The 19,997-nt window shown below is 38.1% G+C and overlaps 1 protein-coding gene across 1 annotated transcript in view; it reads left to right on the forward strand.

Annotated features, from left to right (window-relative positions):
- Positions 1-458: 458 nt before the first annotated feature.
- Positions 459-19,997, forward strand: part of bcl11bb (BCL11 transcription factor B b) — a 35,672-nt gene continuing 16,133 nt past the window's right edge. The window contains exons 1-2 of the mRNA XM_060917982.1: positions 459-531; positions 8,004-8,372. Of these exons, the coding sequence (XP_060773965.1) occupies positions 468-531; positions 8,004-8,372 (433 nt within the window). The 5' untranslated portion in view covers positions 459-467. The remainder of the gene's footprint in view (positions 532-8,003; positions 8,373-19,997) is intronic.

A 19,997-nucleotide genomic window follows, 5' to 3' on the forward strand; every position in this document is an offset into this window, starting at 1 on the left:
GTCAAAACCACTTGGGGAGGAATTGGGATTTGCGCGTGAGATGCCTTTTTTGACACGAGCGTGCAACTCTGAGCGCCAATAATAAACAACAACAACAACAACAACACTTCGAGCAGAGGAGCGAATATTTATTTACAGGCAACTTTTAGGTCGGAGAAGTAGCCCTAGTGTCGCGCGCGCTGCGAGCAGAGGAGCTGCATCCGGTATTAGAGGAGACAGGAGGTGATTAGTTTGAGCGCGCGCTCGGAGGTGACGGGTCAGTGGTGCAGAAGGTGCGTTATTTTGTCCTGAGTGTCCTTTTCTTCTGTTGAAGCCGCGCACACCGGAGCATTTCCCCGTCCTGAGCAAGCTGCAGAAGAGACGAAGAGAAAGTTTGCACAGAAGAAAAAAAGGAGAAGAAGAGGACAGCGTGGGTCTCACGGGCTGTTTTTATTCCCCTGTGCTGAGTGTGTGTGAGATGCCGGGCGATGTCCCGCCGCAAACAGGGCAACCCGCAGCACCTGTCCGTGAGCCAGAGGGAGAGCGTGCAGCGTGAGTAATCCCACACACACACACACACACACACACACACTCTCTCTCTCTCTCTCTCTCTCTCTCTCTCTCTCTCTCACCATTCTTCCAGTCTTTATGTGATTAAATCATAAATATTTTACTTTCATAAAACACACAGAACTCTTAAACCAATTTCATCCGATTTACACACTGACCCTTTAAAGAGCTCCTCATTAGCCCAGATTAAGTAGACACCCTGATCTGCTAGTCTGGTCCCTGAAATAGATCATTTTTTGATACCATATTATTTGACTTTCACTCTGGCTGAACTCCAGACATCCCATTAAAGCATGGGCTCCTTTTTTAAAACACTACCTATGTTCACTACTCGCTTACATTAAGACTCCTGGAAGTTCTTCAGCTTGCCTCAGTGACTCCAGGAACCTTGTTTTCAACATTCTTCAAACATAAATAGGTCCTTAATTAAAGAACTCTAATGTTAATAAAATCTCTAACTGTATCCTAGTTTTCATGATTATTATTATTTTTTGCTTTAGAGTAGCGACAAATATACATTCATCGAAAGGCCATGAGTGTTTGCCTGAGAGCATGGATCACACTTTCATTTCTCGAGCTGTTTTCCATTCCACACTGATTATAATCTTAGTCTGGGTGATTTTCTGCAAATTTTGAGTCATGCTGTATATTATTCATTTTTACCTGCCCAGGTGAAACACTAGCTTACTAATTTTCATTCAAAGCACGTTCATTTTATCATCATTATTTTTTACATTCACCTCCAGACCAAAATTAATCAAGCAAAACAAAACATTAGAATTTTTTTTTTTTAGAAAAAGGTGAGTATAAAGACTAGGCTCTAAAATAAATTGATAAACTACTGTAGTGTTGAGAAAATTGTGATTATAAAGTAGGGGACGTAAATAAATGATGCACAAGTGCTGGGGCGAAGTTATAAAAAGGAGGTTTGCGTAGAAATATTACTACTGAACTGAGGAAGGCTCAAATGATGTCTCTCTCTCTCTCTCTCTCTCTCTCTCTCTCTCACACACACACACACACACAAATACAAACATTTTTATATACAGACGACACAGTTCGAATGCAGTGCATGCATTTTGTGTGATATTTTATTAAACATTTAATATCATATTTTTAAATTTAAGATTTGCTGATCAATCTGTTAGTATATATATATATATATATATATGTGTGTGTGTGTGTGTGTGTGTGTATGGTGTATGTGTGTGTGTTTGTGTGTGCGTGTGTATGTATACACACATATAAACACTACACAAATTTGCAGAATGTTAAGACACAATTTGTAATTACTTTAATTTACCTTCATTAGCAAATTAGCACATTGTTCTCGTAAAGCAATGCCTATATAGCTTTACAGTCTATCATCATTTTACAGCGCAGTCGACATCATCAACATCAACATCACCTCACAATAAACAAACACTGCTTCACACTGTTACCAAAAAAGACTTTCACATCGGCAGACCCAAATTATTTTCATTTCACATAATTTCAAATTGCTTTTTTTTAATCAGCCGCCAAACAAGTAACATTCAATTCCAGTCTGAAGTTCAAAAGCGGCTTCATCAGTGTAATTCATTCAGCCTGTTTCTTACTAACAAGCTAAACATGCTCGTTTAACCACCTACGAAAGTAGCTAGATTTCTGTGTGTGTTGAAAATAAACCGTATGTCATAGTGTGATTCTTGAGATGATGTGTTGGAGGACGTGAGTGTGTCACTTAACATCTGGCTTGTATTCATCATCATTCTTCCTGACTGACCTTTAACCTTTCTGACTGCTCTGTGATCATTTGAAGGTTTTATGCTTTTATGATGAATAACTCGTTGTATATGGTTTAGATGGTTTGTAGAAATGTAATCTTCTTATTGTGGAATGTGTCCATTGTAGGTGTATTTTTTAGGCCCTTCCTTAATTCCTGTTGAGCCCTCCAAGATAAGGCCAGACGTAAAAACAAAAATAGAGATGTATAATATGGATGTATTCATGCACAGTGCAAATTAAGACACAAATTTGTGAAAATATGAATTATGAGCTGTGTCGTTGCAGATATAATGATGGTAGTGGAGTAGTTAGAAGATCTACATGAGCTACATGAAGTCTGAAAAATATGGAATATAAATATAATACAAGTACATTACAGACTATACATGCATACTGTATAGAATACTCAAGACGATACAAATATTATATATAGAAGACTGTCAGACATGCTTTGTCTTATGGAAGCTAACATGTTGGTCTGAGTGTGTGTGTGTGTGTGTGTGAGAGTCAGTGTGAGTGAAAGGAAGCACCAGATGACCTTTGAGCCGATGGTCTCGTTCAAGACTCAAAACATTTCCCCTTTGCTCCAGGGCTTCTTCTTGAACACTGTAGATCTATGAAGCTAATGTGTAGACAGTGTAAAGCTCATGATGGAGTAACTGAGAGCATGTCCATAACTTGTTGCACGTGTGTTTGTGTGTGTACGGTATGTGTGTGTGTGTGTGTGTGTGTGTGTGTGTGTGTGTGTTTGCTTAGTGCATATGTTTGAAGAGAATAATGAGTTTATGACTCACATAAAACGGTTTGTTTGTGTGGCCCTGCATGATGCATGTGTCTGTCCAAGGAAGTTTGTGTATGTGTGTGTATAGATTCATAGCAAGTGTAGTAATCTATGCTGAAGATTGAATGGAAGGGGAAAAACAGAGCGGCCTCATTTGGATAAACTAACACCCTTGGAACAGAACGTGTTGGTTGAGACAGTTGCTCAATGCAGGTGGAGTTAATGCAGGGTTGTGAGATCTATGGGTCACTTTAGGTTAGAAAAAGGTGTGGAAACTGGAGGATCCACATATTTCAAACTGTAAATAAATGCAGACACGAGCTGCTATATGCTGAATGTGAGCCTGAATACAAAGGAGAGGCTGCAGATTCGGACAGAAAGGGTGCAGCGTGAAGGTTTAAAATGATTAAAGTCGCCTGTGTGTAACTGGGTGAAATCAGCACAGTATTAAAATAACTAATGTACACACACACACACACACACACACACACACACACACACACACACACACACACACACAGTAATGACTTCATAGCCTTTAATTTGTGTCTGTGTAGACAAAAATATTATTAGTGCACACACACACACACACACACACACACACACACACACACACACACACACACACACACACACATGCATTAAAGTATATATAACTATATGAACGAAACATTAAAATAATTAACACACACGTGTGTGTGTGTGTGTGTGTGTGTGTGTGTGTGCATGCGCACATGTATATATGTGTTGATATGCACAAATAATATTTTTGTACACACACACACACACACACACACACACACACACACACACACACACACACATACCTATATACAGTGATGACTTCATGGCCTTTAATTTGTGTACGCGCACGCGCGTGTGTGTGTGTGTGTGTGTGTGTGTGTGTACAAAAATATTATTAATGCATATTAGCACAAGTACATAAATACACATACATCCACACCCGTGTGTGTGTGCATGTATATATTAACTATTTTAAATTTTCATTGATGTAGTTATATATAGTTTAATGCGTGTGTGTGTGTATATATATATATGTGTGTGTGTGTGTGTGTGCGTGTGTGCGTGCGTGTGTGTGTGTGTGCGCGCGCGCTCGCACGCATTTTATGATCTTGGCGGGGATCAAATGTACGATAACAGTAAGAATATCACAGTTGGTGCAGTTGGCTGGTTCCCACAAGGTAAACGTCTATCTATCTATCTATCTATCTATCTATCTATCTATCTATCTATCTATCTATCTATCTATCTATCTATCTATCTGTCTGTCTGTCTGTCTGTCTGTCTGTCTGTCTGTCTGTCTGTTTATTTATTTAAGCATGAACTGCAGCTTTTATTTTAATTTACTGAAATAAAATCCAAAAGGCTTCTTTTTTTGTTCCTGAGGTTAAGGTTAAGGTCAGGGTTCGATGTATGGGCAGGTATCGTGTTAATTATTAGTGTTAATAATTATGTCAGTGACAAGAACTGTGAGACAAGTTTGTGTGTGTGTGCATGTGAGCGTGCGTTTTTATACACTAATGGGGCCCAAATGTCCCACAAGGATAGTAAAATCACAGTTTTGTCCTTGTGGGGACATTTGGATGGTCCCCAAAAGGAAATTGCTGTTGTGTTTAAAAAAAAAAAACCAACAACCAAAAAGTTTCCTTTTCATTGCTGAGGTTAAGGTTAGGGATGAGTTGAGGTGCAGGTATATTGTTAATTAACTGCAATAATATTTATGCCAATGGAAGGTCCTCACAGGAATAGTGAGACAAACATGTGTGTGTGTGTGTGTGTGTGTGTAGTAGTGCTCTTTTGTGTAATTTTGCCTTAAAAATGCATGAGTCAATGCATGAACCTTGTCTATATTTATGTGTAGGAGGGGGATGTCCATCGCAGTCCTGTGGTTCATTTTACTGTGCATGTCGTGCAACAGCATGCACGCGGTTTCAAAATGATTTTGTGCCATGGTCTGTGGACACACACACACATGACGTTTTGACTGTACGCACTGTAAAAGAATGACCAGGAAGTCTACTTCTTTTTCTGATAAGTCTCAAGCATGCATGTGGACATGAGGGCTGTTATCTGCACGTCAGTCACATGTCCACAGATTCTCTTAGGCAGTTTTCGGCTAAGGAATGGACACAAAGCAGGACTTCATGTTCACAGCCATGTTAGCCTTCAGCACCATAGTGTGTAAAACATGGACTGTGATGTTTGCTCGGTTTAGCAGCATCGATCGTTTTGTGTATGTATGTGACTTGCTATGAAGAGTCCATTGTCAGTAGTGTGACTGATAGGGGGTGCTGTAAGTCTTTAGGAGCTTTGTAAAATTATGACCCACCCACCCACCACCACTACCACTAAGACGTTCCTTTTGTGTGTCAGTGTGCGAATATACTTCTTTGGAATTTGTCCTTCCATCTGATTGTAGCCTTCAGGAATAATGTGTGATAAGTGTATTTATTGTGTGCACATCCCCCAATCCGCATTCACTTCCAACCCCTTATCGTAAGCTGGATATAATTCATTCACTTTATTGTCTGTCAATTTTTCCCGCAGGAACGTGTATGAAATTGCTGCTTTGTGTGTGTGTGTGTGTGTGTGTATGTGTGTGTGTAAAAGAGAGGGAGAGAGAGAGAGAGTTTGTTATCCACGCTGAATCCTGACTATAATTCAATAAAGTTATGATATGTGATGCACAAAACATTTCATCAAACATGTAGTCATTCGAGAACATGAACATCGTGCACAGTTTAGGTTTTTGCCCGGCCTGCAGGATTTCACACAGCCATACTGGGAACATGCGATTGTCTCTAAATGCAGCTGCCGAGATTTGCTGATTGTTTGATGGTTAAACTGTTTCTATTTATTTATTTATTTGTTCATTAATTCATTCATTCCTGCTCATGTCGTGTTTGTGTGTCTGATGCACTTTTGTTACACGAACAGGTTTTGACAAAACACAAGCGCTAGGTTTGGACTCGAGTGTTTTACTGAACACAGTTTCACTTTAAAAAAAAAAATAATAATATTGACTAGTCACTTTAAACAAAACAAAAACAAAAACAAAGAAACCCAAAAAACAAAACAAAACAACAACAACAAAACTGACAATGTGTTTTGAGGGTTTTTTAAAACAATTTAACAATTTTGTGAATTTCCTTTTATTAGGATAATTGATAACTGTGATAATTTAAAAACAGTTAATTAAGAATTATAATGTAATTATTATTATTATTATTATTATTATTACCTCTTTATTTATTTATTTTTTTATAATTTGACTTTGTGCGTCTGTCTGGTTTGCAGACCCACCTGCAATTTTTTTGCGCCATGCCCCATAGCAGTGCTGGGCGTTTTTTCTTGGGGGCGAGGGTGCTACTGAACGAGCTCCTGTCCACCATTCCTGTAGTGCTGGGATCTTTGCCAACTCCATGACATTTATGTTCCTCCTCCGGCGATCTTACTCAACCGTGTGTGAACAAACAGGCTGATGCCTTTTTCATCTCACACTGAGAGCCGAGTACAGATGGCCAGGTGTGTGTCGGCGACACGGCTTCAGAATCGCTTCGCTGTTAACGTTCAGGCTGCCATCTCGCAGCAACCTTCGCTTGATGACAACATGGAGGGGTTGATAGACACGAGGAGTGGCTTTAGAGTACCATAATATTCATAGATCCACAGTATATCTATGGATATGATATTACAAGCTATAAGATCTCAGAGCTGTTCATAGGGTTATTGGTATTACAAGGATGATGAGATATGGAGAGAAAAAATATTCACAATGTGAATTTTGTACACTTTAGGACTTCTCTCAACTGTCTGTAATTTACTCAGACTATAAATTAAACCTATATGATGTATGTAATATGCATTATTGATGAAAAAGAAAGCAAACAGTACAAGAGCTATATTCGTGGTTGCAATAAAAGCAGGCACAGAGGAGTAAGTACTAGCGTGACAGAGCACAAATATTCACACAGGAGGTGGTTGTTTGTCAAGTATCCTTAACCGATCTTTTCCCAAAGTGCACCTGCAAAGCAGCCTGCAGCGCTCGTGCCCTGTTTGCGGCTTCAGCAAGCGCTCCTCAGCTTCTACCTGTACAGTGCATGTGCACGTCTCCAGCATCCGGTCCAGCGTGCAGAGAAGTAGACCGGAAATAGAGATAGCACTGCAGGATTGTGCTATTGCACGGCTGTCTCTCACACACACACACACACACACCTTGTCTGATCTCAGTTTGTAGTTCACAGGTGTTCTGCTTTTTGTGGTGTGAAGGAAGAGAAAGTCATTTTGTAACTGCAAGACACTACTTGTGCGTTATAACAAGTGTACACTATCAGGATCATGAACTGCGGTCACCTCGAGGCCAAGTTTGTGCTCTGAAGCGGAGGAGATGGTATTAGTTAGCATCAAGATCGTGCATTGCAGCTATGAGGATCATGCAGCTCACCACAAATAAAATCCATCTCACTTAAAATCGTTTCGGTCTCCGTCTGCCTAGAAATACATCCAGCTCTTCAGTGATGAGGTTTAGGACACAGTGTGACTTATAAATCTATAAACAATAAGAAAATGCTTATGATTATGGAGGAAGGCATCTTGGATTTCATTTCCTATGATATACACAGTAGGTAGAAGTGTATTAGAAAGCTGGAAGTCATTTAAATGATTATTAAATCTAAAACTCACTTTTTGCCTGCTATTTTAAAAAACTGTAAAAGCGAGTATTAAAAAAAAAAGTTTTTGTGTATTTATGCAAGATTTTGGATGAGATACAGTCGTCTCAAATCATATTTCACCAAAGCTTTCCCTAAACGTCTTAATAATAAGCTGAAAATTTTATGTTTTTATTAAAACGCTGTCTCGTCCCTTCTCTTTCCCCCAACAACAGCCGAGGCCAACCATGAAATGGGGGTGGAGCTTCGTTCACCAGGGGTGTGCCCTCCCAGTCCAATGGGCAATGCTGGAGAGAGAGACTTGCTGACCTGCGGCCAGTGTCAGACCAACTTCCCTCTGGGAGACATCTTGGCCTTCATCGAGCACAAGCGGAGGCTGTGCCGCGGGACCGGAGCCTGCTACGAGAAACCTGGTGAAGGTGGTGCCACGTCATCATCACCACGTCCTCTGAGAGTAGAACTTGCCAGGAGACCCCGCCCTGTGGAGATCGGCATCCAGGTCACACCGGGTGAGGAAGAAGAGGAAGAAAAGCGTCTAACGCCTGCCAGAGGAATCTGCCCCAAGCAAGAGAGTGTACCGACAGGTATGGGGGGGGCTTGGGCAGGACTGTACTCACAAGATCTATATGTTCACACATACATCCACGTGTAGGTGTACGGAGAGGTGGAGCTTTACAAAAAACAACTGATCAGAGTTGGGGTGTGTGTTACATTTTGGCAGTGCATCTGTGTTTTCACACTTGAAAAGCCCAACCTTAATTACACTCATGCACATACACACCCACACAAACATGCGGACACTCTTCACCTGTTTATATACACCTTCCTTCAAAGATTTCTTTCCTTTCGCTTTGGTACCAGGAGGGATTAAAACATGATTACACGTCAGCTGTCAGACGAGTTTTTCAGAATTCTACTATTTTTCCTTTTTTATTCTTCCTGTCTCAAAAAGACGCTTTCTGAAGGCCAAAACTGCATTTCTAGGAAGAATGCTCTTGTCAGTTTACCTTGTCGGATGCTTTCAGAGTTACCGAGGCACTAACTATCAAATCTCATCAGTCCTCGCTAATATCAGATAACTATCTCCTAATTAACTCTCCATCGAGATTAGATTTATAAATAATAACTATGAAATAAGACACGAAATTGGTTTAACTGTAGCGAGGCTTTGTTTTGTTTGGCTTCATCGTGGCTTTAGAGGCAGAAAATCAAGAGAAGAGGTACTTTTTGGGGCCGTTCTATATGTCTCTGGAGTACTGATTGTTTGTGAGTTTGAATCCCGGGTTGAATGTTGCTTTGGATAAAAGTGTCTGTGAAATGAGTCAATCTAAATGAGTGATTGTGTGACCTGACTGCATGCGCCTACAGTTAAGATGGAACTTCACGTCATGCACCAGTCCCATAAATAGACACGCTGTTATTTTTAGTTACATTGTAAAATTGGACTATTGGCGGTTACTGGCAATATTATCATGTCATAAATCTCCTTATGTGTGCTAACTTACATGACTTTTTCTCTGGCACGTTGTCTCCCATGATTGTGTTTCTAACTTGCCTCTCAAATTGCAACCTGATTGGTCAGGTGGTAAAATGCTCTTGATGCCACGACCTAATGGTTAGAGAAGCAGCTTTGGGAATAGAAGGTCGCTGATTTGATTCCTGGACCAGCAGGAGTGGCTGAAGTGCCCTTGAACAAGGCGCCTGACCCCCAACTGCTCCCCAGGCTGCTCTGGGTCTGTTGTATGTTGCTCTGGATAACAGTGTCTGCTAAATGCCATTACTGTAATGTCACTCAGTACTTTTTTGAAAAGTTGATTGTTTTTTTTTTTACTTCGGAAGCTCTGCTGTGACCAAAAAATGCTAATGGGATCTTTTTCTTTGTGTGTGTGTGTGTGTGTGTGTGTGTGTGTGTGTGTGTGTGTGTGTGTGTGTGTAATTAAAAGACACCACATTCCATCTAACTTTTTTTTTTTGATGATTGCTAAAAATATAGCATTACATGCCAACAGTGCACGGATTGTTGAGATAAAAACACCCAGTGTGAAAGCATCCTGAGAATGAACATGCAGAGACAGAAAAATGGACAAGAGTGTAAGAGTATAACACAAGCTTCCAAGTCATTTTCAGGACTAGAAGCTAACAGTTAGCATAAAGTTTACAAAGGAGGACACTGCTAGCGAGCTAAGTGATCTAATCAGCTCAGTCAGACATCCATATCAGGCGCTGCTGGGGGTAAATGAACAGGTATTCAATTAACAGGTGTGCCTCGTCAAAAGTTAATTAGTGGACGAGATTCTTGCCTTTGTAATGCATTTGAGATCAAAGAGTAAATAGTAAATAATAAAAATACAGTAAATATCCCTATTCAACACCACAACTGTAGTAATCCATATTATGTCAAGAACCAAACAATTAGCTAAGTAAAGAGAAACGACATCCATCATTACTTTAAGATGTGACGTGACTTTTAATTAATAAAAAAATCAAGAAAAAACATCAAATTCGAAAGCGTCCAAACTTTTGACTGGTACTGTATATGGTGCCTCATTTTTCCCAGCACAGTCTCACATTTAGAAATTTAACTGAATATTTGAAAAGTTACGAAAGTTTAAACTTGGGGTTAGTGTTTGTGTCACTGCTTTATTAGTACGACTTTATTAGTACAAAACTGAATGGAATCCAACCACATCATTCTTGCTTGTCTGAATTCATATGACTTTTCTTTCTTTCTTTCTTTCTTTCTTTCTTTCTTTCTTAGAGATCAGGTTATTTTTTTGGTATCAGGTTTTAATAATTGGTTTTGGGAAAGGAAATGAAAGCGTACACTTTGCTACAGAAGTCGTTGCCAGTGTTGGGTTGTTGTTTCAATTAGGTCTCATTAGCAAGTCACCACTTGACGTAGCCTCCATATTTAGATAAGATCAAAAACATTTCCAGGTGTTTATTATTTTTTAAAAACTTTTTTTTTTCAGTGTTGGAATGAAACTTGGTCAGTGGAAGATGACATCAACAAGTGTGCGAAACAAATAAGAATGCATGCTAAGAAACACCCTCACTCTTCTTCTCTTTCTTTCTTGCATTCTTTCTTACTTTCTTTAGTTCTTTCTTGTTTGTCATAAAACATCTCTTTGCAGCCCGAAGCACTTTGCCAGCTGAAACCAATTTTCTTAAAAAAAAAAAAAATCCTGAACCTTATCTTACATGTTGTAGGATTAAATATATTATGAGAAAAAAAGGTTAGGGAAGCTCATTAAAATAAAACGGCTCGAAGAAATAGGAAGGTATTATTTATAAGGGCTTTTTTGTTGTTGTTGTTGTTTAGTGGAATGCAAGAGAAAGCAGAGCTGCAGGACAACATGTTAAACATGATCACTATGAGCACAGCAGCGGCTAGCATACTGTACAACACACACACACACACACACACACACACACACACACACACACACACACACACACACACACACACACACAGGTCTCAACACTGCATCTAAGATGACTGCATGACTGTATTTGATGGGGATTTCCACTGAGTTAGGTCGTCTACACCTAGCCTGGCTCCAGCCTTCAATTTAAATTTAACCTCAGTACTCAAAAATTTACATTTTATTAATATATTTTTCACATAAATGTTGCATGTAACAAACAAACAAACAAACAAACAAACAAACCCTTTCTTTATGGGTTAAATGCTGGTCCAATGAGATCAAAACCGAGGGTCATTTGGTCCTCAGGAGGAGTTTAACCCCCCCCACGCACACACACTCGCGCACACACACACACACACACACACACACACACACACACACACACACACACACACACACACACACACTTCTCACACCTTTGCATGCATTTCTCTCAGCCTTCTTCAGATTACAGATTAGTAAATCTGTAGTGTATGTACCTTGCCTTTGCACTGTACAAAACAAAAACCCCCTCACATGTTAAAATGATTTTATTGGTTGTGAGTTGAGATTGTGAAAAGTATGAGGCTGCTATACATATACGATATTGACAATGATGAAATGTAAACGAAACATCTTATGGACAGAACAGAGAATCCGTGTTCCTTCAAACTCACTTTTGAACGTTTGAGCTGATTTCTGGTTCACGCTGATTGTTAACGTAAACATGACATGATCATTTTCTTTCATTACAGCTCTACTGTTAGAAGATTTTTGGAGGTTATTGTATAATTTGAAATGGAGATCATGTTCGTGCACAGTCTATTAAAGAATTTGTCCATTGGGTTCTTCTCGTATAGTGTGACGTGTAATAATCTTATTTTAGAGTCATAAGACTGCAGTGTAAAACTGGTTTAAGTCTCAGACAAGCAGATTCATCTTACTGTGCTTAACTGTGATCATTTTCAGGTTTCCATTCTACATTATAGCCAAAATATTATCAGACAATGCTGTTTTATGGCATTATAGGGATCAGAATTTAGTTTAATCTAAAATCCAGTTAGATAGTTGTCTTTGTGAGCCAGAGGTCAAGTTGTACAATATTTTCAGGGTGGATGTTACATAATGTTTACAATTAACACATAATTTAACCTACTTATTATTATTATTATTATTATTATTATTATTAAAAATCAATTTCTAGGCCTACATATGTTTATGTAGAACAATTTCAAAGCTCAGTGTAATTCTTCAGTTATTGAAACTATCAGTAAGCGTACCAGTCAAAACTCTGGACACACCTTCTAACTCAATGTTTTTTCTTTATTAATATTAATTAAAAGTCACTTCATGTCTTAAAGTAATGATGGATGTCATTTCTCTTTACTTAGTTGTTCAGTTCTTGACATAATATGGATTACTACAGTTGTGGTGTGGAATAGGGCCATTTTATTATTTGTATTTTTATTATTTATTTACTGTTTGATCTCAAACTCGTTAAAAAGGCAAGAAGCTCGTCCACTAATTACTTTTTGATGAGACACAGCTGTTAATTGAAAAGTATTCCAGGTGACTCCCTCATGAAGCTGGTTAAGAGAATGCCAATAGTGTACAAAGCGTCATCAAGGGAAACTCTGTATACGCTGAATAATCTAAAATATGAAACATGTTTTTTTTTAACACTTTTTTGTTTACCCCATAATTCCATATCTGTTCCAGATGCTATTTGTAGTTTTGACATCTTTAGTATTGTAATGTAGAAAACACAAAATACAGAAAATCCTATGAATGAGTAGGCATGTCCAAACTTTTGACTGGTATTGTATAAAGTTGTTTAATGTATAATTGGTATAATTGTATATACACTCCTCTTTTGTTGTGTCAGAAGCTTGCAGACAGACATGAATGAATTCATCTCACAGTGTATTTTATGTCATTTTTACTGTAGGTTTTATTTGCTCTGAAAGGAATTTCCCAAGGAAAGGAATCTTATATCGGTGTTATATGCAGGAAAACTCTTTCAGATGAAAGAGTAACAGCATAATAAATACAACATAATAGATTGTTTTAATATTTAATCTTGTTCAGGTTATAAATCTTAAATTTCTCAAATATGGATGGAATTAAAATATTGATATGGACATGCCTAGTGATATCACGTAACCAAAATAATGAAGGTAGGTGAAAAAGGAGGAAGAATTTTGTGATTTGTTGTAAGCAGGTCGATGGCATCTGTAGCCTAGTATCTTGCAGTTGTAAAAGTTCTAATGATATTTGAAGTGAGATGATATATAGGGATCATGATATCATATCATATCATATCATATCATATCATATCATATCATATCATATCATATCACGCACCAATAGAGCTACATTTAACAGTTATTCCACGAAATGGAGTCGTACATGAGCTGATAGCTATAATTCATGTACAATAAGATTGAGTGGAATAACTGTTTTATTCTATCCACATTCACTGAATTTTGAGAAACAGAGCATTTTTATTTTTTTCAAATTTGATAAATAAAAACTTTGTACAAAACGTCCGACAAAATAATTTCTGCTTAGAATGTAAACAAACCGGTGAAATGACAGGAACAATTTGTGAAAAATGTGATAATAATAATTCTTAAAAAATAAAAAGGTACGTTCTTACCATCAAATACTTTAATTCCATATTTTGTTGCTTTATTTATTTATTTATTTATTTATTTTTTTTTTTAAGTTGAGTTTTTATTTCGTCCTCGGTTAGTTTGGCAACACACTCTGCCATTTTCTTTTTCTTCTTCTTCGTTAGGGTTTTTTTGCGAATGGCAACCCCACTGAAATGTGCATTACTGCCACTGACTGGGCTGGAGTGTGGAACAGGAGATATTGGGGGAGGAAAAAAAACCCTATATTCTTTTATCCATTTCTGTTTCTTTTCAATACTTGATAACAAAATGATATATCTGACTTGATGCGCTCTGCCATTTTGTTTTTCTCTACTCACAGTATTTGAGCTGATATCCTAGTAGTAGAGTAGCCAATCAGAGTGCGTGATTGCTCATATCTAGTGAATGTGGATAGAATAAGTATTATCCTTCTTAGTGATGGACAATTACATATACTCACAATTCCTCACCAAACACCTGTTTAATTTCTAATTCTGATCAGGTGTTGATTATTTTTCAGTAACAGCAACTCTGAGAATAATTCCAGCTGCGAGGCAAATCACAGGTTTATGCGAGTATTTATGCTCTGTTTGAATTCTTTATGGTTTCTATAATCACAACAAAATCACAGAGACTTGTTTCGCAGACACTGCAATAATCAAAGCCCAATAAACAGTTTTTTTTAATTATTTCAATTCAAAGACCATAATTGTTGATATGGTCAAGTTATCTAAAGGAGACATTTATTAAATGTTAATGGAAGGAGTCTCCAGTGTCAGCGCTTTGTTACTTCAGTAGGTTTTCTGCCATGGGAAAGTCTTTAGTTTCTTAGTAACATGACAAGCTGTATTTCACAGAATGACTTCATAGATGCTGTAACGTACATTAAATGTAACGATAAATGAATAAAAAGTAATTCTAGTTGACAAAAAGTCATGTAAGTGTTAATTACTGTGGTGTAAAATGGATAAAACACTGGGATGTGCTTTTGTAGAGAAATAACATCTTCAGGATGGTATGATAGCTTAATGTGAAGAAAAACTACTGTTAGGACCCAGTTGTTGATTATTTTCATGCCATATTTTATTCCTTACTTAGAAGCATGAAGGTTTTCTGCAGATATGCAGGACAGAGAGGAGCTCAGGGGCAAAAATACAGTTTCCCAAAGTGTGAAAACTTTGCTAATCAAACCGAAAACCGTAAAGTTCTATACGTCTCTCTCTTTGGTCAGGAGGAACATATGATTCCTGATTGCTCAAGGTTAGAGTTTGATGAATACACAACACTAACAGCTCAAATCCAACAATGACTGAGAATGTCTAATCCTACTATTCACATTAAACTATTCACATCTATCTACTGAGAGTACTCTGCCATTGGCACAAAACGATTGGCACCAGAAAACTATTAAAGGGAAAGTGGCCTTCATTTATGTCTATAACCTTCCTACTGAGGATGGACCGAGTGTGTAGAGATATGTCCCTCTGTCCACTGCAGTCCCACAGGGCTGATCCTGGCACATTGGCAGACATTTGAACTCGATTGCAGCCTTGGCCGTCATTTGAACTCATTTCCCCCAACATCACGCTCCCACAGGGGCAGTTTGACAGCATGGCTGGCTCAAGCATGAGGAAGTTATCCCTGACCTCCAGCTTAAAGGACCAGTGCCACTGAATGTTTCACTGACACGTGCTGTCCTTGTTATATTAGTGCAAAAACTTATGTCCAAAAATATCAAGTAGTAGGGGTCACACCAGGTATTTGGCTCACAGTGCAATTTAGCAAAAAATCGGGTGATCCTGAAAAGTGTTTTAGCTAATCTTAGCTAGCTTGTGTTGCAGCTCCCAGAAACAGGCAATATTAAGAAATTATTAGCAATTACTTAGTTTAAACACACACACACACACACACACACACACACACACACACACACACACACACACACACAAGTTCGGATAGCCAAGTCCATTTTATTTCCAGTTTCATTAATTTGTAAGGTTAAAGTTCACGTAGATGCAAAGCAAAATAGGAAAAAAATATCAGACTGAACCTTTTTTTTAAATAGTTGTACCAAGCTTTTTCCCATTAAAAAAAAAAATCCTCCAACAGGAAAATCTATTCACTTTTCCCCCCTGACCATCCCTTTAATTGTGCATCATTGTGTTTATTGTTGTCTTCCTAGATCTTTTTGTGTGTGTGTGTCTGCCAGGCCTAGTGAAGCAAGTGGAGCCTCACACTTTTTTTTTTTAAAGATAATGAATTAGCAAATGAGTGCACTATCAAGTTTTGCACAATTTCTTTGATCGTATTTTTCCTCATTTCCAAAACTGTACTGTTGCGTTAGCTAGCTAATGTTAACTAGCTTTGTGTGTGTGTGTGTGTGTGTGTGTGTGTGTGTATAACTCTAAGCAATATTAAGTGATCTTAAGGAACTGTAAGACCAGCACTTAATCATTAGCATTTACTTGATTTTCTTTTAATTTTGGAGTTTCACCAATTCCCCCCCCCCAGTTCAAAAGTGAAAAAACAGAATTAATCAAAGTGAATTATTTTTTCGTCTCCCCATGTCTTTTCTAGCTTAAGTAAATTGGTTTCATTATGTGCAAAATATTATTCACATAACATATTTTTCTAACCACCCATGTAATTTTGTGCATTTCCTCTCCATATTTCCAAAACGGCAGTAGACACACAAAAATGGATAAAGGTAGCCCTTGTATTCGTAACTCTTTTTATTCCTAATGCACTGTTATTTAGAAATATTATCAAATACTGTACCTTTCTTTAGATGCTATGTTTCCATGTAGTTTTAGTGAAGAAGGCGTGGCCTCACACTCATCAAAGCTAACACTTTTATTTTTAAGTTAAGCTTAAAATCAGACTATTCGTCTACATCATGATGTATTGTATTGTACCGTATTGTATTTAAAGAGCTCTTAATTGTGTTAAATTCAATTAACGGCAGCTTTAAATCTGTAAATATAACATAACATACATATATCAGACCACTGATCATGTATTGTTTTGGTGGTACAGATACACAATGCTTATAGATGTACATTATAGCAAGACATTTGACCTAAACTAGTGGGAAATATAGTCAGGCAGTCAGTGTGTGTGTGGTTTTTTTTTTTTTGTTACAGTGCTGGAAGTCAGAACAACTTGGTATATTAATTATTGAGCCCTTTTAGTGATTAGCCTGTTTGTAGTCTTGAATTGAATGGGTTTCATCTTAACCTTAATACCTAAAAAAAAAGTACAACTATAAATAACATTAACTTGGACTCAATATGTTCTGTAAGAGGAAAGTTCAGGAATAAAAATAAAAAAAAGCTCTGTGGCTCTAATAAATAGACAAAATATTACTGTACACATTTAATTAAAACTAGACGGCCTTTTGATTTCATAAAATCAGTGAAATTTAGTTCCGTCTGAAATGTGGTGATTGTGATATCTGTTTATTTCTGTAATATCTCACAAAATATCAGGCCATTCTGTGGCTGGGAAGTTATTTAATTTGAGGGGATTAAAGCAAATAATGTGCATGAAATCACTCGCTTGGCGCAGTCAAGCAGACAGAGGAAGTCCGTGTGCGCATGCGCAGGTTTACCTTCTTCTTCTTCTTTTGGGTTTTACGGCAGCTGGCATCCACAGTGTTGCATTACTGCCATCTACAGGTTTCCCTTTGAGCGTGCACTGACAGTTCCATCATTCTGTCGCTAAACGAACAGCTGATCACACCGAGGTGCTCGCTGAGCGCCCATATTTATTAGTTTGGTCCTGCGTTTCCTTTCCTTCGTATATAACATAACATCTTTTCTTCTTACTTTCTTTCCGTTACTGTAGTCGGTTTTTCATGTTTCATTCGCACACTCATGTCCTCCATTTTTCTCTCCTGTTTCAAATTTGTATCCCACAATGCCTTGCGTGAACGGGGAAAGCCCACCACGTGATGCATGACGTAGTATCTTGAATTGGGTCATGGGGAAGCAGGAAAAAATAGCGGAGAATTTAGAGCTACATGGCCCTAAATTCATTAATTGTTCTATGTAAAAAAAATTGGAAGTCTGTGATTTGAATTCAGTAGCTTTCGGTCACTAAACAAAAATAATTGGGTGTCGGGAAAATTCTTTTCATGATCTACACTTGAAAAATCTGAAAGGCAGTCTACCTTGACCTGACGAATTATATTCCGTTATATCAATATATCGATTTGAAATTCATGTTATAGTTAAAGGAGTCCCTGGGTGCAAAGGTTTGAGAACCTCTATCGATAGATTATTCTGCTTCGCATTCTGAAATCAAGAAAAAAAAATCAACAGTTCCTTTGTACTTTTAGCAATTTGGTCAAATTTGGCAAGTAATTAAGCAATCGCAGATCTTTTTCAGGAATATTTCCCGATCTCTAATAATCCAACATGTTTCTGAGGTGTGCAAATGAAGGACTCTTTAAAATCCCAAATTTCAGTCGAATCAGTGCAGCGGTCTTGCTGTGGTGGATGACAGCTTCCAGATGTGAGCAGAAGCGTTGGTGAGTGAGAATGGTTCATCAAACCTTTGAGGTTTTTCCTTGTCTAAACGTTCACCTCATGAGGCCCAAACCCTGATCAAGAGTTCTTCAAGAGTTCTTTTGTTTTGCAGATGGTGATCTGTGTTTCCTATATAACGTGTATCTCAGTGTGTGAGATATGTGGGAAACAATGTGTAAACAAGGCTGGAGTGTGACGGTATAACTGCAAACCACAGGGCTTGATTACGGCATGTTTCTTCTATAAGACGCTACCTGTTCTTTTGTGCAATACAAACGCCATCAATTTTCTCCTCATTTGCAAAACTGCATAAACGACACCTACACCGTGCTTATTCCAGGCTGCATGGTGAATCTTTTTTTTTTTTAATTTTCTTTTTTTAATCTGCCTAAGCAAGCACACGTCCTCACACGCTGGCCCTTTGCAGTGTTCGTCTAATCACCGAGCGTGCTCTCATTTAAATATTAGAGTAGTCTTTAATCATGGAAAGTAATCAGTGTCATGCATATTCATACGGTCCCGGTCTAACAGTCTCATTGTCTCGCTTCAGTGCCAAATCATCTCAGCCAGTCTCTCAGCTGCCTGCTCTGATAGCGAGAGCCTGGTGCTGTGCCAAAAATACAAAAAAAACCCTACCATCTCAAGTTTGAAAGAACTTCTCTCGCATTTATATGTCGTCCCTGAAGAGAGAGGTGCGAGTGTGCATGCATGTGAACGTGTGTGTGTGTGCGTGCATGTGTGTGTGTGTGCATCCGTGGGTGTGTTTGTGTGTCTGCGAGAGGAGAGAGGAGAGATTTCTGAAAGATGGCGAGACTGATCCCTGTTCCGAGCGATGAATATTTGCGCAGGGGCTCAAGGAAAACTCCATTTGCATAATGACTTTGTAGTTCTGCATTAATTAAATTTGCATATGAAACTGCGTTAATTACCTCTGATCATCTGGTTTCGACTCTGCTGCATTTGATGTCCAGCCTTCGGGGTTGTGATTAGAGGTTACAGTGGCATTTTTTGTGTGTGTGTGTGTGTTAGTGTGAGAAGGATAGGTGTGTGTGGCAGTTCGTTAGTGGCAAAAGATCGTTAGTGATATGAAAACCATTTTCTCACACTGTCACTCAGAATACACAGGATGTATCTGTGTGTCCTCCGTATTCGTATACGAAACAATACGATTTACAGCTTAATGTCATGTTGTTTTTTAAAAAGTGTTTCATATAGCATTTGCTTAAAACTTTTCGATTTCAGATCCTTCAGTGTGCTTTGGGAAAGCACTTGAATAATGCTCTGGCAACACTTTCCTTTCCAGGAAGGTCATATGTTGTTAATAATGAGCTATGAATCCATTCAGAACATGTTATAATGATTTATGAAAAGGTATCACAGTTTATTGCAATGTTTATAATGTAAATTGTTATAGAACGTTATATTACCAATATCGAAGACGTTCAGGACGACTTTGCTTGGCGTATTGTCCTCAGAACTGCACAGATTTTGGATAATCTGGTGAAGTTATACACACAAGTTATTAAGATGGCAATCTCTCTGCTGTGATTCATTTATTAAAGGAAATAAATCAAGACAGGTTTCATTATGCACTAGACAAAGTGGTATTTGGTATT

The sequence above is a fragment of the Neoarius graeffei genome, chromosome 3 (genome assembly GCF_027579695.1).
Source record: "Neoarius graeffei isolate fNeoGra1 chromosome 3, fNeoGra1.pri, whole genome shotgun sequence".
Lineage (NCBI taxonomy): Eukaryota > Metazoa > Chordata > Actinopteri > Siluriformes > Ariidae > Neoarius > Neoarius graeffei.